Raw genomic sequence first — 22,550 nt, 5'->3', positions numbered from 1 at the left:
TAAGGAAAAGTCTTGTTTCTCTGAGATAAATGATTGTGAAGAGCCCAGCCTTTTCTATTTATGAAGTGGGTGTGGATTCAGTGGACTGCTTATTTTGCACATCTTCTGATGTTATACTTAATGATTGAGATGTCCTAATTATCCTACTCCTTCAGTATCAGCATAGTGGCTGAGGCTCTATGGTATGGTAGGGAGTTTTTTTTCCCCTTCTCTTCATGCTCCTTTTTAGTCAGTCCTTCCTCGGGTTGGTGCTGCAGTTGGGGAAGTTAGGTGCAGATTGTTACTGATTTTATTTTTTGGACTTCCTGGACATTAAAAGTCCAGACCTTTTTTGATGGACTAATTCAAACATTTTTCAGTTGGACTCTGGTCAGTTTGACTCTTGATTTAGCTGAACGCTTAAGGAAAATGATAGACTGCTTTCAGAAGTAATTTTGTTGGCTGCTGAGAGTTGTGTATGCTTATTTTTTCTTAAGAGTCTGACATGGAATGGGGGATTTTTTTTTTTTACATATGTTTGATCTTCAGCCATCTAACCATGTAGTGCTCTGTTCAATCAGTGTTTTGTGAATCCCACAGAGGAAAATTTGAGTCCTCTAGTTATAACTGTGAACACCGTTATAATCTTGTGAGCCAGTGTCCTTTCAGCGACGATTAAGTGAGAAAACAGCGTGCTAATACATCTAGTTCTATTAACAACAGATTTTAAATCTTTCTTTTAGAAGTTTATAAACTCTTTTGCTGTACCTGAGACTGACCCTTATAGTCTTCTAATATAAATCGCTCTGGTTTGTTTTTTTTTCTGACAGTGAGTCAGTCAAAAACCATCAGTCTAATAGGTACTGCTTTTCTGCAGAAAATGCTCTTAAAACATCTCTTGGTTGAGAATATCAAGTGATCAGAATTAATTTAGGAATTACTGGAGCAATGGCATTCCTTCTCTGTACTGATTGGAATAATTTTATTGCCTTTTAATACGGCTTCTTTTCAAGGTTTAAAACTTTCAAGGTTTAAAAGTTCCATTTTGTTTTGTTTAAGGAGGTCTGAGCTGTGAAGACTGTGTGTTATCATTGGATTCTCAGTCTTCTACAGATCTTAGAGTAGGGGTGAAGAGAATCCACACCCCGTCCCCAAATGCACAAGTTTCCCTTGTAACCTTAGACAAACCATGTAGGTATGCTTGAGTTTTCCATAGTTAAATAATTTTTGTCCTTTGAGGTGTTGTGAAATTTTCTTTTGTCTTGGGAATGATGCTGTGAAAGCAGCCTTGAAGAAACTCAACATTTTAAAATGGGAGCTATGGCATCTCTGAACAAGGAGAATTGTGTGTTTTACTCTGGAGTGGGACCCTCTGTATCTTTTGGATATGGCTGTTCGAGGGGAGCACGATGTACTTACTCCCATGTCTGCTTTGGGCACAGCAAGCCATGAATGTCTGGGAAAATCTGAAGAGCCTAGGTTTGGATTCTTGTCCCATTATAACTTTTCCCTAGCTTTGCATTTCTTTTTCCATCTAATTTCTCCATCCGATTTTGTCTCCCCTGCTTTACTTACTCCTTTTACCATGCTTTATATTTCCTTAAGTTCAATATCTTATAGTTTGTTCTGTAATTATTACAGAAAACTCTTCCGGTGAATAATATGGTACAGTAAATTCGTTATCCTGAACTGTGCTGTGTTATTCTCTGGGTTATGCTGTATTTTTCAGCTTCCTTTTGCAAGATGGATTGTGTAGGTTTAATAAGCATTTTCTCTGGCTACTTGAAGGAAAATCTATTCCCCTATTGGACTTCTGTTTGTTCTTAAACAAAAGGAAGGGCTTTTACTCTTAAAATAACTTTAACTGTGGAGTTTCCTAGCCTAAAATGTGTTAGACTGTTGCTAGCACTAACGTTTGCATTAATGAAGGCAATTCAAAAATACATTAGGACTTTGATCAACTATGCCTGTATTAAAGATGATGGCAAAAGCTTCTGAAAAATGGTATGGCCTCTGCTAAACATTTGTGCAGCCTCAAGTACAGCAAGAAATGGTCATAGTGTGAGGTTAGGTAATGTTACTAATAAATTTAAAACTACTATTTGTGCTTTCTATATAGCTTGTACCACCACCACCACCACCAACAAAAGCAATAATTACAAAATTATTTTTACAAGAGAACTATATGAAAAGTGGTATTTTAGAAGGATTGCACGAGTATTTTCTTGTTGACTCGAACTGAGAAATCGAACTGACAGTGTTTAATAAGCATTGCTGGGAGACAGTCATAAACGATAGTTGCACCCTAAAACTTCTTCAATGGTTAATTTCTTTCTTTTAGCAGTTCTACCTCACTTCTGTCTCACAAATTTGACTTTTCTGGAACACAAGTTGAAAATTACAGCTAATGGCCTTCTGCAAAGAGCATGAACAGTGTAAACAGATAAGCTAGCAAATATAGGTGCATTATGGTTGCTAAATAAAGAGATCTGCATATTCATTTACTGTATGGATATTTCTCAGTAATGTGATTATACACAGTAAATTTCCATACTGAAAGTTCAAGGAATTCTAAAATATCTTGGTTGATGTGATACCTAATCACCAATTTAAATAATTACTAGAATTGCTTGACAGTAAACTGTGCAATTGTCCCAGTAACTGACATATGTCTGTGTTCTCCAATTTGTTAAAATAATTTTATTGCAGAATAATTTGCAGGGATTAATTAGGATGACTAATAAATAGGCATGAATCATTATATGTCTATACTTAAAATCTTTTTATTCCCCTTGACTGTGTAGTTAGCTCAGATGCTCATCAGATGATTTGAAACAAACAATTCATCTCTTACCAACCCGGTTTGTATGAAAACCTTCTTTCTGAAGAAACTATAGGCTCTGGGTTTAAGGAACTGTGAACTCCACATGAAAATGAATGTCCAGTTTTTTATTTTTTTTCATAGGGATTGCAAATAACAAGGGAAACAAGGTTTTGAAATACTTTACATCATAGTGAAACAACAGATATAAACATGTATGCTACTGAATATGAGAGAAATTAAAATATTTTTCTGGTATCTAAAGATTTTTTTTTTGTATGAGGAGATCTCATTTACCATGAAGAAAGTGCATCTTAGACTTGTTCTAAATATATCACAAATAATCGTCAGTCCACTTCATTAATCAGTGACTGTGGTTAGCACAGCCTTTTGTACAAACAGTAATCAATGTATGTTGGAAAGATCATAAGTCCTTGATTTGACCAAGAATATCAAAAAGGCACATCATTTCAGAAAGAATCAGAAGACACTTAGAGCTATGCAAAAGTACTTTGCTAATATTATATACTACTGATTACATCTGATTGGGCAGTAATTGTCCAGCCATTTACTCTTGGAGCACCAGTCCACATGCTATGCTTTCTCACACATTGCTTATTAAATCTTATACTGTTGTTTCACATGTAATCCTAGCATAAACACACGCATGTATACATATGTATGAATGTGTATATATTAAATAAATAAATTAAAGCTAAACAAGGCTGTTTTGCTAAATAATATAATCATCACCAGGTAATTTTAAGGGCCTGCACAGGTGGTAACCTTAATTTTGGATTCAAAACCAATCAAGATGACCGCAGTTTCTAGTTATAATGTTAGCTCTTGTAACTAGAAGGCAGCTTGGCATACCAGTTAGAAGTTGAGATACCTATTTAAACTGCTGTTTTATTCTAAGCTTCTTTGGCATCCGAAGACTGTGGACTGTTGATACTGGGCAACATCACAGGATTTTACATTCCTCTTTTCATGGTAATGGCTAGCAAAGTTTTATATGAGATTAAATTGGTGATAAAAATCTTTCTTAGATCTTGGAGAAGATTTTTGACAGGAGTTTGAAACCTGCTATGGACCTGAGACAAATTTAGTGTCTCAACAGAAAGATGAAATTGCGCTTTTTTTCTCAAGCTCTAGATTTGAATGACTGAAATGCTTCTCTTTATCTACAAGATACCTTTTGAGATGTTCCAGACCCACAGTAACTATCTGATGTTTCTCATAAGGGAACATCACTGTTAATAGTTGTAAATGTTCTCACCAGTAACATCTAGAGCATGTATTTGTGAGATGAAAAGTAGCAGTAATAATCTTATTTCAGAAGCCTTACAGTAGGCGACTTTGTACCTGGATGATTGACTGAATTAACACTGTATTAATAAGCAAGTTTAGGACAACATTCTCAAATTTTACTTCCGTGGTCTGCCTTGGCCTAAAGACAATGAGGACGAATTCCTTCTGTCCTCCAAGTAAACAACACAGTTCACTGAAGTGTGCTTTTGATTGTACACAACTGCTACCTGCGTTTGACTGGAAAAAATAGACCTTCTAGACCTTTTCAATGATTTACAGGCTCACCCAAGGACACGAAAAAATTTCCCCAGGTTTCCAGGCCACATGTTCTGCCTTCTTTCAGACTCTACAAAGAAGGCTTTGTCTGTAATACATTACAAAGTTAGCTGAGAGCTATATGATGTTAACATGATTTCCACCTAAATGTGCTGTTCTGAGTTGTCCCTTGACTTTTTGTTCTGGCTGGCCTTCTTAAAATCTAAACTTGTTCTCTGATGTGGTGCTGTGGTTCACAGCACAACTCCTAGGGACTTGTGCCTTCATGACTGAGGAGGTGGCATGCAGGATACGAGGGTAGGGACAAATGAGAGTGGAGTGATAGAAGAATAAACTTGTATTCCTGATACTGCCATGAAAGGCTTTGCATTGTGAGACCCTGTCCATTAGACTTTTTTTTTTTCTTTGTGCGTTGTTCTCCTTGTTCCTGTGTTTAACTTAAAACTGCTGCTTCAGATCTGAAAGCAGAAACTGTATTCCTGAAATAATCTTTTTCAGCTGTATTGGTTGAACTTTAACAGATACTGTTACCTTTTTCCACAGGCTTTGTTTATATCCTTACACTGTTGAAACCACTGGAAAACACTGCTGTATTTCTATTCCTTAGGGCTTTTTCACTGTATAAATCTTCAAAAATATGTCTAAATGCTATTTTAGTGGATGATTTTTTCTAGGTGAATTTTAAGGTCTTGTATATAGGTAATCATATTCATATGTACTTTCACCATTTTTCAAACACAGGTTTACTTTGCCTTTTCTGGAGGTTGTTCAGTTTTGCATTGCTTGTTATTTAAAATACACTGTAAAAATATTCCACCCATATTCTACAAGGATGGTGAAAGATCAGATAAAATTGTTGAAATGCATAAGCAATTAAATTACTACTTTTTTTTGGGTGGGGGGGTTGTTTCTTGAATAAGTTAAGACTGATTTATAGTAGATAATCATTTAAGAATTAAGATCTGGGCAAGTTGACAGACTAGATAAAGCACATTGTTTAGAAGGAACTGTACAGTTGATGTCTCAATTCTTCACTGTTTTCCCTGCAGCTTCCCATCTTGAATTTATAGTATTTTGATAGTTTTAGTGCCATCTTTGATCTATTTGCACTTCTCTTCCTAAAACCAACTGTTAATAACAACTGAAATAGAAATTTAATCCGAACAGATGTTTGGTCTGCTGAGGCAATACCCAACAGACTCACAAAGATTGGAAGGGACCTCTGGACATCGTCTAGTCCAAGCCCTCTCCCCTGCTCAAAGCAGGGTCAACTGCAGTAAACTTGTGCATTTTGCAGAGCATTTCAACGTGCATCTTGAAAATTACAGCTTATTAAAAAAGTTAAGCTTGGTAAGTCAAGCTTCCAGAACAAGAAAATCATAGAATCGCAGAATGGTTTGAGCTGGAAGGGACCTTTAAAGACCAGCTAGTTCCAACCCCCATTCCATAGGCAGGGGCATCTTCTACTAGATCACATTGCTCAATTGCACCGCTCAATTGCTTGTACGTGGTATCATGGCATTCCATCATGTTTTACCTGCTTTTTTTTGTGTGTGTGTCTGTGTTTTTTTTCTACTCCACTTGGAGAACCTAATAAAGGAAGTGCTCATTGGCTGGGTGTCAGCGTTGATGCATAGAGTTTAATTTTGTATAGCTGCTGCTATTTTGTAGTGCTTTATTTTGCCTAAGTCCAGTTTTTAGCACTTCTGCTCACTTGTGGTGGAAACGTCATGGAAACTGGGATAAAGTTTAGTGTTGAGTGGCAAACTATGGAAAACTTAAAATTTAAGTGATGTCTCCAGTGATGTTTACAGGAAGAGTGGGACAGAAAATAAAATAGGACAGGAATCCCATGCTTTACAATGGAATGTAGTTGTCTGAAATTCAATTCAATATTTTTGCTTCTTCTAGATTTACCATGTCTTGTTCATTCTGTGGTTTGATGCAAAACACTTGTGCACTTACTGTGCCTGTGCTTCAACCAAGTTCCAGTCCTGTTTGGACTCACTGTTATTGCTTGTTTAGATTTTATATATGTGGATTAGAGCTGAGTCTCTGTGGTGGTATGGATGCAATCTGGATGCCTCTAAATGAAATTAAGAGGCGAAATCTGAAATGAAGACAACATTTCTCATAGAGTACATAGCTAAATTGTGAACCTTGTTGCTACTGGATATTGTGAAATACAAGTGAGTAAATAGGTTCCGGAAGGCATTAAGCAAATTCACAGAGAACAGATACAGAAGGAGTTAATGAATCTAATGACATGGATGCCACTCAGGCCTAGCAATTATAAATTGTTAATTACTGAGAACTGGGAGATGTATGAAAGGAAGGAAGATTTGTTCTGTACATACCCTGTTTATTACTTCTTTTTTTTTCTGAGCATCTGCTACTGGCTAAGATCGCACATAAACTTTAGATGCAGATAGACCTTTGTTCCGTACTGCCATGGTTTTGAGAAGCAGTTCACCTTCTGTATGCTTGCAGGTATTAAATAGATAGGTTTTAACAATATGAAAGAGTTGGTTCTTAAAACTAGAAATCTTTTTCTCTGACAGTTGGTTAGCCATTAATGAGAGCATTCTAACCTCTTGTTTTGTCTGCTAGCTAATGTATTCTACTGCTTTACTATGTGCATCCTCGCTCATAAAATCAATAAAAAAAGATTGGACTTTTGTTCACTGCTGCTCTTGTTCTTTGTGCATTTGTTACGAATAACAGTGTTTGTTCAGACAAACCTTAGAATAATTGCAAATTTGAAATATGGCCTCACATAAAGTAGAGAAGGTACTGTAAGCAACTGTAGAGCAGCATCTTACAAAAACAGGAAATTTGAGAAAGACTCTGACTCTCTGAAACTTTTTTTCCACAATGGACTCCAGGTTTTCTTTTAGAGAGATTCATCAAAGCACTATGTGTGTCTGTCATCAAAATAGCTGATATATGAGTTAAACCTTAGATGTTGCCAGTTCAGGCTTATGAAACACCATAGATTTCATAAGCTAAAATCTTCTTGTCCTGCTGAAAGTTTAGGTAGGCTCAAGGGGGGATACTGGCGAGGTACATGGAAAAGGGGTCTACTGAGGAATATTAAGTATACAAAATCACACCTGGCTCAGGAAGTGACCGGAACTGAAGGCAGTCAGAGCATGGATGGTAGCAGGAGGAAGTACTACGTGTGCTTGTCCTGTTTGTACTCTTTTCTATGTATCCATTTTTGGCTGTTGCTGCTGGAAGCAAGATGCTGAGTTGGGCGAATCTTTGGTCTTGATCTAGTATGAATGAAAAAAGGAGGATGTCTCACCCCATGTGTTCTTGCTTTGTCTGAGATCAATAATTTCTTATGACTAGGAAGAAAGAATGGGCAGGAAAAATTTTATCTGCTGATATTGAAATAACCACTCGTGTTTACACCTTTCATTAGTCCTCAGAGATCTACTTAACAAGACAAACTTGTTTTTGAAGCTCTGCAATTCATTGATAAGATGCATCTTTTTGGCTGGCGGTGTTAACTCTTTGGCTGTGGACTATCACAATTTGGCATTTAATCTTTAAGGGGATTAGTTCTTTAAATATTAATTTTTGCTGCTTTTTCTCAGGTTCCAAACTCCTAGGGATTATTTCATCTTCAACCTTAAGAGTTTTGTGAAGGAACGTTAATGCCTTCTGATGTAGTACATCATTCATTGTTGTTTTCTTACAGGTTGTGCTGCTTTGATTGGGATCACCAGTGACATTTCCTTTCAATAGTTGCAAATAGCACTGATACCATGAGCCAGGTTCTTCATAGCTGTTCCAAGGTCAAACTGGTATCTACCAGATGATCTTCAGTGGAAGCCTGAAGAACAGTTACACTTTCTTTCATGGATGATTTCCTTTTGATTAATCGGGATTTGTCTTGTCCTCTTTAAGGTTCTTGGAGAAGACAAGGTCTCCTTTATATTATCTGTTGTTCATACTTGTTTTCAGCAGTCTCATGTCCTGTAGGTCGATAAAGAGGACCGTAGGTCTTATTTTATCAGGCAGTAAATGCCTTCTTCCTCAAAAATGGAGAATAGATCTTGGTCAATAATAGATTTTTCCATCACTCTTCAGTTACTGGCTGAATTTATTGATAGTGCTTGGAAGATCCTTAGGCTAGAGCAATTCTCTGACTATTCCGGATATCCTGCTATTGCTGCACTATGAAGTCTTCTCTGTAGTTTTAACTCTTCCCTTGGGTATTGCGACAGATTGATCGAATTAATTGGACTCTCTCATATGTATTTCATCAGGTTGTGTGAAATAACTTCCGAGTGCCACCGTCCTGGCACCTGTCCACAGCTGAAGGGTGTTGGCAAAGATCCCATTGAGCATTAGGCTGGGTAATGAGAAGAGGTGGTTGCCTCTGGAGGTTCTGATGTGGAAGGATGGCGCTCAGCCTGCTGACCTGAGGGGAGGAGTTTGGTGTTGAAACCCTGCTTCTGAATCTCAAATGCTGCTGGTAGATAAAAACACCCTTATTTAGAAATAATGGCAGGATATCAAGTTTTTAATGCATTTGCTCGCATAAAAAATGGCATCAGCAAGGTTACTACTAAACCAGCAGCAGCATTTGCCTTCTGTTTTGTGTAGCTAGACCAGGCAATCTTGACTTGGTTTGACAGTAGCACAGGTTACAATATGAAATTGAAAGTCTACAGGCTACATCACTTTAACGTGAAGCTATTGTGATTGCTGTTCTGACTGGGAAATTGCCAACCTTGTGTGTTGAGTGTGTGACACACACACACAAAAATAGTTGGAAGTACGGAAAAAACTCTTATTCCAGACTTTCTAATCTTTCTGGATGTGGTCCATCCTGTATTAAGGACATCAGGTTTTAAAAGCACTGTAAACCAGGACAAAGCTATGTTCATTTTAAGGAGAGTTACAGTGAAGCATGGGCTTGTTACTAATTATATGCTTCCAATTACAATAAAATTCTGCTTTTATTTTAATGTCTGGAATGCTGTGTAGAGACTAGCTGTGCTTTTGGTGTCTATTCATTTAAAAACAAAATGAAAAACCCCACAACTTGTTTTCCTACGTAATTACATTATGGACAGTTTAACAAGTATTTAACTTATTAATCCTAGACTAAGTAATTGGCGTTTGGAATGTCAACTAGAAATTCAGATTGTTTCTTTTTCCTATGTTGACTAAACAATTTTTAATGTTTAAAAGTAAAAAAAAAAAAAAAAAAAAAGGAAATGTTTCAGTAAAAGATAGAAATATTATTGAATTATCTTTACATAGTGATTTGCAGCTATTAAATCACAACAGAAGTTGTTGTCTTAGACTCCATTCTTGTAAAGAACTGTGCCTGAACAATCCATATGTGTAATTAAAGACTTAGTGATATGTGAAGGTCCATATGGGTCTGTGAGTCTGCTTGGGTGGAACTCATTGTGGGACAAGTTTTAAATTGCTAACACCTTAACTGCTTATTAGGATTTCTATCCTGTGAAGCACTAGGAATAGTGCGTACAAAGGAAATATTTATGGAAAAGAAAGCATGAGAAATGCTTTCAACTCACTTCTTCATATAGTGTTTGCAACCTGCTTTTGGACCCACTGCTATCCTTTTTGAAAATGTGCGTGTCACTGGCATTATGTTGGATTTTATAAAAGTAAATCTTTAAAAATAGGAATGGTGATTTCTAAGATCAAAGGGTAAGAACCTTTATCAAACAAGATTAGTGGTTCTATAGAAATGCTTGGGAAGGACTTATTCTCGGTGTGTATAATCCTTTAATGATAATCTGCATTACAAATTCATCAGAAAGATAGTATGAACTGTTCCTTTGTTTCCAGCATTTCAAAGGCAGCTGTTTCTGCAGAATCCTCATGAGCTACCAGAATCTATATTGATTTACAGACTGTAACTTTTCTTTTTAAAACTGATAAATAATATGTCAAATTATTAGGTTAGTAATACAGCAGAGACTAGTTTTTCTTAGTCTAGTTTATGAATTCAAAACCTCTCCTTTCCTGCATGCATAAGACCAAGTTAGTAGGCTGCATAAGAGGCCTGTTCTGGCAAGTTAGGTGATCTATACTCTTCCTGAATGTCAGAATTAATTTTTTAACGACAAGTAATTTTTTTAGAATATTTGCATCTTAAGAACCAGGTGATTTATCAAATTAATAGTCCCTCAAGTTTAGTCTCTGCAAAAAAGCAACCCTTGTTAGGAAAACAGCATGTTCATTGTTGTCTGAGGTTGGGGTATCCATGCTTTAAGTGCAAAGTTTAGGAGATGTATTTATGAAAGAGGTGTCTGTTTATTGCCCTGTTCTTCAGAAGTCTTTCCTTGATAATATTTTTGTATAATGTAATATTGTTAACAATATGTTCTTCCTACACAAACACTGGGTGATCATTTTGTAATTAAGACTATGAACTGCAAGAAAATGCCAGTTTTGAATTAGGACTGTCTATTAAAAGCAGATATAAAGCAAATGTTATTTCCCTGTGTTTACATAAAAGAATCATTTTTTCTTCTGTTAGTCAAAGGACACAGTTACCTGAGTGATGTGTTCCTATATTACTCAAATATCTTACATGCTGAAATTGATTTTCAAGTACCTCACCAATTGTTACTGGGTTCTTTTAAAGAGTAGCTGCAAAACGGTTAAGTATTTTATTTGATAGTGTGTTTTTGTTTTTCAGACTGATCTTGATTATGTTAACAATGTTGTTGCAAGCCTGGAAAAAGAGTAAGTTGTAGTTCTAAATAACATTGTGATAAGTAATAAAAAGTATTATGGAAATAGAAGTTCATACATTTTTGTATTTTGGGGAATTTGTACTTTCGAGCCAAAAGGTATTAGATAATAAATTAAGGGCAATGATTCAGTCAGTTAAGTTGTAAAATAATAAATGGAATTAAGTTGATTTTGTGCACCATAAATAGATGTAATTGCCTTTAAAATAAATGGGAATTTGTGACATCTCTGTTACTGTCTTGTATTCCATACATTCCAAGAGAACTGTAGGGGGAAAAAAAAAAAAGCAAGCAGTGTTTAGAATCTAGTTAGAATTCCAATTATTGGTCAAGAAACTAAGAGGCTATGCTTTTCTGAAAAAGCTATTAGGGAAAACAATATCTTCTTATATAGTAATTTTACTTCACATCCCTTATTTGAGTAAGTCCTTGCTATAACCAGGCATAGTAACTATACCAACAGAAAGCTAGCAGGAAGTCTACAGAACTCAAAATATCTCATGACTTTATGATGATTCTATTGGCAGATTTTCTACAGAGATCAATTCTGGCTTGGTGGAAGTAATAGCCCCTCCTGCATCTTACTATCCTGACTTGTCAAACTTGAAAGAGACATTTGGAGACTCAAAAGAGAGAGTGAGGTTAGTTTATTCCTCCAAATCCTTTCCCATCTCCTCCCACATTCACACTTTTCTTGTTTATAAAATGACAAGTGGGATGTGAATTCTTTAAATGTTTTCTTACTGTAATTCTTGAAAGTGTGGGGAAGTTAAATGAGCACTGAGTCCTTTTCAGTCTTATCTGCATGCTGTTCTGTGCGTGATCAGAGCCTAATGCTGAGCTTGGTTGAACTCATTTAGTGTTAGATTCTGGGAGGTGAACAGAGACTTTTGTTGCTGTTTTTTTGTTTACTGTTTTTCTTTCTGAAATATGGTGTAAAACCGAGTAATTCCTGCTGAATTACTATTTAAAATGCACATGTGTTTGTAGTGAAATGCCAGGTAGTTTTCACAAAATTGGAATCAAAATAAACCAATTTTTTGTCTGTATTAAAACATAAGGTGAAAGCTTTGTTCCTTTTTTTCAGACAGAGGATTTCCTGAGGGAACGATGCCAAAAGCAGTTGTCCTAACATTTCACCAATATGCGTCATTTTTCATAGTGAGATTTACTTTGAATTACCAGTGTGTATTGAAATAACTTTTTTATTATCCTTAAGTTTTTAATTGAATTTCAGATGGAGAACAAAGCAAAACTTGGATTACTGTTTTCTCATGATGTATGCCCAGAAGAAGGGAGTTTATTACATTCAGGTAAATTTCTGTTCTTTCTTTTCAAATGAGTCTGCATAAATTTTCAAATGAGTCTCCAGAAATTCTGCTGTTGGGTACACCAGAAGGACCTACATAGAGCAGAGATAACATGGTTCTATTCTTGGAGGGCACTGAGTATGGGCGTAATGGTGTCTGAGGAAGTAATCTGTGGAGGACACTGTCTCTGAAGTAGAAAGCTATTTGTCATACATGATTGATTTTATCTTAAGAAGCTTAGCAAAAAAGGTGAAGGAATGTAGACAGCTTAACTACTGTTTTCTCCCTTGTCCCCCAACTGAGGTACAACTGAGTCTCCTAGGCAGAAAACACCAGCATAGTTTTGAGTGGAAATTAAGCTAAAATCTGTTCTTCTTTCTCTTGAAAGCAGGTGCAGTGTAACTTTAATATAACTCTGTGGTGTATAGATATATTTTGAATGTGTTGCTAGACTTGTTTTCTTTTTTGTTTCATTTTTTAAAAGAGGTTTTCAAGAACACAGTTAAGCAATTAATCTTAAGTTTAATCTAGTTCAGAATCGTTCCTGTCATGCCTTCCTGCTTTGAAGTAGAAGCCTTACCTATAGGTATGGCAGATCTAGTGGGTAGCTGTGCTTATGATCTTTATTTAGATTTTGGGACTGTATCCTCTGGGTGTAACGCCCCACTCATCTAGTTTTTACAAAGCAAGCTATGCTGTCTGCTCTTTGAAAGCTGTTGGAGACTGATTTTTCCTGGAAGCTGTGCAGCCAGTTATATATTGACAGCCTGTTTGAAACTAGGCAGTCACACAAATGTTAGTGCCAGCACAAGGGGGAGAGCATGAATGTTCTAGGAGATAGGACAGGAGGAGCAGCATCCTTAAAGCAGCAGCCTTCACTTAGTGTGAATTAAAAGGATTGTAGCACAGCATCCTGGGAATTGCACTGTCTGGACTAGATTGGACTACGCACCTGTTCTTCTCTTTGGCAACTGATGTAGAAAATGGAGAAATGAATCCTGGCTCTGTAGATAACGTGTCTCTTAGCTTCTAAGAGGAGAAATTATTTTAGTACTAGTAGGGAAGTGAGTAAACTGAGTCACATTTTTGTACAAATAGTACAGAAGTTCTAGTTTTTCTCCACATAATGTCCTGATGATGTCACTTAGTCCAAAATTATTTCATGGATGATTCTTCTTTGAAGAAAGAAGCTAGAAAAGCAATGTGATTTTACTACCTAGTTTACATCTCCATTATGTTGAGATATATTCATGGATTCTTATTACAGTAAAATTCTGGATTAATTCTCCACAAACAGACAAACTGTGATCCCTATAATAGTTATTTTTGTCTGTAGAGTCTAGGCTTTATAGCAGTGCTTGCACTAGAAATACGTGGATATGGGTTAGCAATATATTATAAATCAATATTTCCTACTAGTACTTTTCCTATTGTTTTGGTGTTATTTTATTTATAGTGATATCATTGCTACCTTCCTCTAGCTTGAAGACGACATCGTTGTCAAGCAGAATTATTTCAGCACAATAAAAAATTTTGCGCTTCAGCTTGCTTCTGAAGATTGGATGATTCTAGAATTTTCTCAGCTGGGTTTCATTGGTAAGAAAATGTTCGTTTCAATAGTTTGAAAGAACACATTCATCCTTAGATGCTGTGATTAATAGACTTCAAAGCTATCTTCTTTGTACTGGAAATAGACCAAGAATTAGAAATTCATTGGCTTTTTTAGGAACTCTGTGGTTTAACTCATGTTTGCTTTTGTTAGGTTTTTCATCTATTTTTGTATAGCAGTTAAATTCAAACTGTTGGAAATGGAGACATTTTTATAACCAAAAGTTGGTTTATTTATAAAAATATTAACAGTTCAACTGCAAGGAATTACTTATTTTAAATTTGACTGCAGTTAAAATAGAAATATCATTAAAACGAAATGACTGTGAAGTAAAAGGAAAGAAGCATAAAAACTAACTGCACCTAAAACAGTCTCACTGGTGTTTATGACAAGAGTTCCCAAAAGAACCAACAGACATCAGTTTGTCTTGGTTGCTGAGCCTGTTCTATCTTCGTCATTCTGCTCCATCCAGAAGTTAGGACAGTCCTCTCCTTAGAGTTAGGTAGAGTCTGCCTGTCATTTGCAGTCAACCACAGTGAGAGAAGCTAACGTAGCATCTGGGGCTCTCATGCATTGACTACCAGGGGACTGATGAAATTACTTTATGAGTATTTGTTCTGTCTTACACGTTTTTACAGAGAGATACTAGTCTTAACAGAAAAACAATGAAAGAAGTTTTGAAGGGATTTTACACATTGAAAAGGTATTTTGTTATTGCAGTGATGTGTCATGAACTAATGAAAAGCACCAAGGTGGAGATACGTGAGGAAAAATTAAACTAAATCAGGCTGGGGAGATTCCTGTACTATCCTTTTTAGAGCTCAGCATCAGATGTGTTGCTGAGGCAATAGTTTCCTGATACTCAGCATTTCAGAGACTGATAGATTTGAAAGGAAACCAGCAGTCATCTCCTAAAATACTGCTAGGTTACAAAATTGTGCTTTGTAAGTTTGCCTGCCAGTCTCATCTGTGATGAAGAGCAAGAGAGGAAATGGGCAGAGGGAGGTCTCCTAATCTCCTTTCCGGCTACCCACATAACCAGTCTGCTTGGTTGCCTTGGGCTACCAGCAGAGAACGATTTCAGCTGCAACATATGTAACTGGTATCTTTGCCTCAGAGTTGAAGGGAGAAACAGGAAATGGAGCTGCCTAGCATGGAGAAAAAAGTATTTAAATAATTTACTGGAGTTTTTGCCTTAAATAGACTTGTCTCTTGCTAGGGGGCCAATTTGCAACTCTTGGCTCTTTGTGGTTCTTGTGGCTGGAGAAATTGCTTGAATAATGGCATCTGATTAAACTTTATTTCTACTTTTTTTAATTGTGGACTTAGATGGGGTTAGAGTTTTAACTCCTGTCCTAATTGCACTTTGAATGTAAATTCTGTGTGAAGTTTCTAGGCTGTAGAAGCAGCTTACCTCCATTCTGCATTTGCTTAATTAGCGCAGTACAGATGGAATAGTAGAGTGCGACACTTGCAACTTGCATTTTCATAATACTGAGATATCAAAATGGGCATAAAACCAACAGTTTAGGGCAAGCACTGTCTAGCGCCTGCAAATATATTTCAGAAAGCTTATTTTCGTATTTTGCCTTTCACATCCCTATGTTCTCAGTCCTGCTATAGAGGGGACAGAGTCTAAGCCAGAAGGGTTAGTTAGATGGTTCTCTTTAATACTGAGATTTGGCTTAATCATATGCAAAGCTGTATAAAAATATTTGAAAATTTGTTGTTGTTCCTGCATTGTCTACATGCTGATTGTTTGCAGTGTAGGCTCTAAAGATAATTGTAATTACATGTATTTGTTATCTCCTTTGGCTGGGCATCCCTGTTATGGTCCTTGTATCATATTTGCTTGCCTGGTATCTAATTAGATACTATCAGTAGATTTTCAGATGCATTTAGCTACAGTTGCACATCTTAATGTTGTTTTTTACCCAGAAAATTATTTTTTTCCCACTGAATTTATCTACTTATCCTGTTTTTAAGTTTTGAGAGAAGAATTAGCATTCATGAAAGGGATTAATAGTTCTGGCTTGGAGACACATTGGTGTACTGTAACTATATCCTGCATAGAAGTTTTATGCAAGTAATATAGATTTGTCTTGTCTCTAGTATTGCTTTATGGATCTTGATGCAGACTGATAGTATGATAATTTGGTAATGCAGATAGCTAGGGAGAAGAGCAAGAGTAGTTGCTTGCAATTTGGGATGATTTTTACGTGCAGATATCTGAGAGAAAGCAGAGTGCTGAATTGCTAGTGATTCAGAAGTAGTAACTTGAAAAGAGGTATGACTGATTCATCATAAGCTATTGCAAGCCTTGATCAGCTTGCAAATTCTGCTAGGAAAGTGATTTTTGTCATGGTGTATTTCTGAACTGAAAATCTAGCTTACGCAAGTAGTACATGAGGAAGTGGCAAATGCAACTGTTTAGGCTGACAGCAGAATTACAGAATTCTGTCACCTCTGCCATAGAGCAGAAGTTGCTTTCTTTGATTTTTAAAATTTTTTTTTAGATTTTATTTTTTGATACTGAAAGCATAACCCTAAGTGCTGTCAAGGGTCTAATAAATAATGTGTGAGATGTATGCTGTTTCCCTGAGAAGGTTTCCCTGAGAAGCTCTGTGGAAGGAGGTGTATCTTTTGGATTCTGGGCTGTGCTGCAGTCCCTGGCATAACACAGTAAAGTCCTGCCAGACTTTTATGAGAAACACCGATTTGTCTTCCAGCTGCTTGTGAGCTGAAGTGCTTTCCTGGGGATCTGCAATACCTTGTCCTGTTGCTATAATGTCAACTGTCAATTTTTTAATGGAGCAGTCAGAGATAAGCCTCTTGGTTGAATTTTGCAGTTCCTCTGGCTCTTATTTTATCCTGATGTTTTAAGGCCTGTTCTGATTTTTTTAAGTTGTTCTGATTACAGTTTTGCTCAAGTTGTTCACATAAGTGGAAGTTTGGGAAAGAATAGATCAAGTCAAATATCTGAGATATAAATAATTCTAAAGCCATTCTGGTTCTAAGGCCAGTAATTTGCATATCATAAACAGGGAAAACATTGAAAGGCTTGAACCTTAGAAAATATGTGCTCACAGGTATAAAGTTATTGTTGTAGACTGAATACATGCATCATAGTGCTTATACAGAAGAATGCAAATGAATGAATGCAAATGAATCTTTGCAGTCCAGAGAACTGTAGAAAAAGTTATTTTTTTTATTTTTTTTATTTTGCATGTGTCTTAAACTTGCCAACAGAATGCTGTGAGAAGGTCAGAACAGTTCACTAGGGATAGCATTTAAATGCACTGAAAATGAGATGGAAACCTTGGAAGGGCACAATAAATAGCAAAAAAAATGTTCCACAATATTTTTTTCAGCCCTAGCACTCACTTTTGTCTATGTAAATAAAACAAAAGTGAGAAAAGAAGAGAGAGTTTCTTCCACATCTTGTAAACCTCTAGGGATTTATGGAGCATCATCTTACCTTTGAGTCTAATTCTTTTGTGTTTTGAAGTTTCCTTGCAAGAGTAGCTTGTGTGCACCCAGAATCTGAAACCTCTGAAGTTTTGTCAGCAGTATCTCCCTGATGCCTGTCTGTTCCCAGGCACTTTAACAAGTGCATGAACGTGGTGCAAGGCTAGCCATTGCTTCAATTCTTTCATTTCCTCTTTGGTTTGAGGCAGTACATGTAGACTCTTATTTTTGCTTAGGTCTCTGGCTTAATGATTTTTGACTGCATGTTAGGGATGGCCAATGGGCAACCTGCAGGCTGGATTTGGATGGCATCTGAATGACTTGATGGCTCACAGCCCTGTGGGAGGTCACAGGACTGTGGGGCTCAGGCAAATGCTGCTGCTTGTTCTCAGGCCCTGGCTATGCCCCAGGGGAGCCAGGCTGCTGCCGACACCCTCACTAAAGAGAGGCTAGGCAAGGGCTTGGCTGGTTGGGATTCAGAGGGACTGGGCTGATGGATGTACTGGGCTGCTTACATCGCAAAGAATAGCTGTGGATGGTCAGGGGTCCAGAGCTTTGAAGAACTGTTTTGCTGCAGGCTCCCCTGCAGAGGCCTGTTCTTGGGCTGCTGTGGGAAGGGTGTTCTGGGGCAGCGATCCATGGTAGTGTGCAGCTGACAGAAATGACTGATGGGTGGATGTCGTGTCATACTGAAGGGCAAGGAGCTGGGGGAAAGCTGTGCCAAGCTGTGTGTGAAAAGTGGTGACAGCATTTCAGCAAGCAGCGTGTATGTGTCTGTCCTTGGTTAGAGGCAGCGTTAGTCAAGGTAGGTGTCTCAGGCTTGAGGAGCAGGGTGTTGCCTGTCAGTCTTTGCTCCAGTGCTCATTGTGAACTACCATGGGAAGGCTTTGCCTGCGCTATTGAACCCTTCCACAAGCTGGGGAGTTTAACACAGAGAGGCCAGCTGGGTCTGAAGGTCCTGGTGCAGGAGGTACAGCCAGCTGATGCTTACCTAGCATCTTTTGACTAGTTGCAGTTGAACGTATCAGGCTGTGGTTTTTTGTTTGGTTTGTTGTTTTGTTTTGTTTTATTTCCCTGGTCTGTTCTGTAACATCACCATATTACCTGGAGTCTTCCCTGAGTCAGGGATGACTGTTACGTTGACAGTAGCATGCCAATGCCAGCTTAGAGGAGAGTGCCTCTGGACCTATGCCAGTTTGCCATATGGAAGTAAATACATATATGTATATAGTTAATATATCCTGTTTCTCTTTTAGATGAAATTAGGATAATTTAAATTAGGGAGAAAGAGTATGTTCCTACTCTTACCTTCAGTCTTGTTCTCTGCTTATTTAATTGTAGGTAAGGATCCTTTACCTTAACATTCAGGTTTTAAGTGGCATGTTCTGTGAGTGTCTTTTCACCACAGATGACAACTGAAGACTACAATCTTTGTACTCTTCAGAAGATGAGGTAATCAAAGGAAGATGTGGTGCTATGCTGTGTCCTTGAGTAGAGAAAGAAAAGGATTCCAGAGCAGCTTGAGTACATATAGCTCCTGGAGGAGGATAAACTGTTTCTTCAGTCAGTCAGCTTCCACTGGGATTGGAACAATAGTGTGAGGATGTTTTTGTCTTCCGGTCGTGTGGTATTGTGCATCTCTGTCACCACATGGAAAGGTCCATTTCCTGTGGAAGCAGGTGTGACTGACAGACTGCCTCGACAGGTGTCATCCAGATGGTTTCAGTCCCACAAACACTTGATGAGCCCCTCCATTTTTCAGCTGATCTTTGATTAGGGTTTCTTGTATTTTTCCCTTCTCCTGTGCTGTGTTGTTGAAAGCAGTAGGCAGAGATGAATCATCAGGAAAATTGGGAGCCCGTTTAGCTGGAAGTGTGACAAGCTGAATGAGCTGTTATTCCACATGAATATTTTACACAATATTGTACAAATCATTTGATTGTTTCCTACACAATTTTAAATATTTACTTCTACAAATAATGTTAAACAATATGACAACAATAAAAGTATGCAAATAGTAACAATATACTAATAAAAACCATGACATCGTTCTTATGTCTTTAAACAAGAAAGCTCTGCAGTAATCCTTTGTTTAGTGGGAGTTGTCCCTTGTTTAGTGGAGCCTCAACTTAGTCACACACAGTATTTTCAAGTGGAGATGTCTATTTGAGGACCTCATTGCAGCAGGCACTAACAAGTAGTGTCAATGTTTTTGCAGTAAAAAAAGCAAAATTTAAGGTTTGTGTAAGGGACAACTTCCTGATTTAGCAATGTCAGGTCAGTTAATGTATGTTACCACACTTCCTTCTCCACCCAGCTGCATGAATGGTCTCCTTTATGATCATAACATCATTCCAAAGGATGAAATAATTGGGGCTTATGTCAGATGCTGCTTCCATATTGTACTGTGTCATGATATAGTGGTTTTTTTTATTTTTATTATTTTTGAAAAAGATCTAAAATTAGTGGTTGGTGGTCCACCTCTGCTTTTTGTACCTTCAAAAGCTGAACTTGTGTGACTGGACAGATAACACTTGCAACAGCTCCATGTCTCAGATGCTTGAAATTTACAACATGGAGAATAATAGACACACATCCATAACATTTCTTCCTCTATTTTTGCAGACTGAAAATATCTGTTCTTAACAAGACTGTGTTGTAGTACACGCTGAATATTTTAGTGGCATCCAGATACATTGCAATGAGTTCTTGTTTGAATAGTTGTTCTGTTTTATTTAGCTTTGCATAGCTGACAGCTATGGAAGCAAGGACAACCTGGGAGCAATACAGAGAAATTGTCCGAGCAGCAAGGGATCAGGTTAGGAAAGCTAAAGCCCTGATATAATTAAATCTGGCTATGGACATCAAGGGCAACAAGACTTCCGTAAGTACATCAGTGATAAAACAAAGATTAGGGAAAATCTGTGCCCTCTCCAGAAGGAAATGAGAGACCTGGTTACCTGGGATATGGAAAAGGCTGAGGTACTCAACAACCTTTTATCCTCAGTCTTCATTGACAAGTGCTCTAGCCACACCACCCAAGTTACAGAAGGCAAAGGTAAGGACTGGGAGAATGTAGGATTGTCTCCTACCTGCTGTAGGAGACAACTGGGTCTGAGACCATCTAAGGAACCTGAAGGTGCACAAATCCATGGGCCCTGAGGAAACCGGTGGATGAAGTTGCCAAGCCACTGTCCATCATATTTGAGAAATCATGGCAGTCTGGTGAAGTTCCCAGTGACTGGAAGAGGGGAAACAACCCCCATTTTTAAAGAGGGAAAAAAGAAAGACCTGAGGAACTACAAGCTAGTCAGTCTCAACTCTGTGCCTGGCAAGATCATGCAGCAGATCCTCCTAGCGTCTATGCTAAGGCACATGGAAAATAAGGAGGTGATTGGTGACAGCCAACATGGCTTCACTAAAGGCAAGTCGTGCCTGAGAACTTTGGCCTTCTACAATGGGTTTACAATATTATTGGATAAGTGAAGAGCAACTGACATCATCTACTGGACTTGGGCAAAACATTTGTCCCCCATGATATCCTTGTCTCTAAATTGGAGAGACATGGATTTGACAGATGGACCACTGAGAGGATAATGAATTGGCTGGATGATCACATTCAAGGAATTGTAGTCAATGGTTCAATGTCCAGGTGGAGACCAGTTGATAAGTGGTGTTCCTCAGGGGCTGGTATTGGAACCAGCGCTATTTGACATCCTTATTGGTGATGTGGACAGTGGGACTGAGTGCACCCTCAGCAAGTTTGCTGATGACACCAAGCTGTGTGGTGCAGTCAACACGCTGGAGGGAAGGGATGCCATCCAGAGGGACTTGGACAGGCTTGAGAAGTGGGCACCTGCAAACCTTGTGCAGTTCAACAAGGCTAAGTGCAAGGTCCTGCACCTGGATCACAGCAATCCCGAGCATAAATACAGGCCAAGCAGAGAATAAATTGAGAGCAGCCGTGAGGAGAAGGACTTGGGAGTACTGGGGGATAAAAAAAATCGACATGAGCTAGCAATGTGCACTTGCAGCCCAGAAAGCTAACCGTGAGGGAGATGATTCTCCCCCTCTGCTCTCCTCTCAGACCTGACCTGGAGTGCTGTGTTCAGCTCTGAGGGCCCCCAGCATAACCAGGACATGGAACAATTAAGAGCAGGTCCAGAGGAGGGCCATGAGGATAATGAGGGCCTGGAGCACCTCTCCTGTGAAGACAGGCTGAGTGAGTTGGGGTTGTTCAGCCAGGAGAAGAGAAGCCTCTGGGGAGACCTTAAATGGGCCTAAAAGTACCTAAAGGGGGCCTACAGGAAAGCTGGGGAGGGACTCTTTGTCAGGGAGTGTGGCTACAGGACAAAAGGTAATGGATTTAAACTAAAAGAGGGTAGATTTTGACTAGATATTCAGAAGAAATTTTTCACTCAGAGGGTGGTGAGGCTCTGGAACAGGTTGCCCAGAGAAGCTGTGGGTGCCCCATCCCTAGAGGTGTTCAAGCCCAGGCTGGATGGGGTTTTGAGCGACCTGGTCTGGTGGGAGGTGTCTCTTGCCCATGGTGGATGGGTTGGAACTACATGATCTTTATGGTCCCTTCCAACTCAAACCATTCTGTGATTCTCTGAAAAATATAGAGTTTTTAATAACATTGAGATTTCAAGTTGTTCATCACTAACATACCTTGTGATGGTACATACTTATCCATTATCTCAGTGATTTCAAAATACAATGTTATCTTTAATCTAAAGTAACTCCAGTTATTTTTAATGTCATTGCAGGTAAAATGTTCCAGTCTCCAGATATCACTCTTATTGTAGAGTTCATATTTATGTTTTATAAGGAGAAACCGATTGATTGGCTTCTGGACCATATCCTCTGGGTGAAAGTATGCAACCCTGAGAAAGATGCTGTAAGTTTGATTTATTAAGAAGCTTCTGAAATGTTCTCATGTTAGTGAACAAGTTGAGTTTGGTGAATTGAAGGCTAGCATACTGTGTATCCTGAAAGAATCTTTCTTCCTACCACAATTTTAATCT

The 22,550-nt window shown here is 38.1% G+C and overlaps 1 protein-coding gene across 5 annotated transcripts in view; it reads left to right on the top strand.

The window, feature by feature from the left end:
* MGAT4A (alpha-1,3-mannosyl-glycoprotein 4-beta-N-acetylglucosaminyltransferase A) overlaps positions 1-22,550 on the top strand; it is a 77,522-nt gene that overhangs the window by 33,921 nt on the left and 21,051 nt on the right. For all 5 annotated transcript variants that reach the window (XM_048048142.2, XM_013180697.3, XM_066983935.1 and 2 more), the window contains 5 exons: positions 11,082-11,128; positions 11,664-11,777; positions 12,374-12,449; positions 13,928-14,042; positions 22,293-22,423. In XM_048048142.2, coding sequence (XP_047904099.1) covers positions 11,082-11,128; positions 11,664-11,777; positions 12,374-12,449; positions 13,928-14,042; positions 22,293-22,423 — 483 coding nt within the window. The remainder of the gene's footprint in view (positions 1-11,081; positions 11,129-11,663; positions 11,778-12,373; positions 12,450-13,927; positions 14,043-22,292; positions 22,424-22,550) is intronic.

This window comes from Anser cygnoides, chromosome 1 (assembly GCF_040182565.1).
Source record: "Anser cygnoides isolate HZ-2024a breed goose chromosome 1, Taihu_goose_T2T_genome, whole genome shotgun sequence".
Classification (NCBI taxonomy): domain Eukaryota; kingdom Metazoa; phylum Chordata; class Aves; order Anseriformes; family Anatidae; genus Anser; species Anser cygnoides.
The sequence above is the reverse complement of the archived record's forward strand: the minus strand, read 5'-3'. Positions and strand labels throughout refer to the sequence as shown.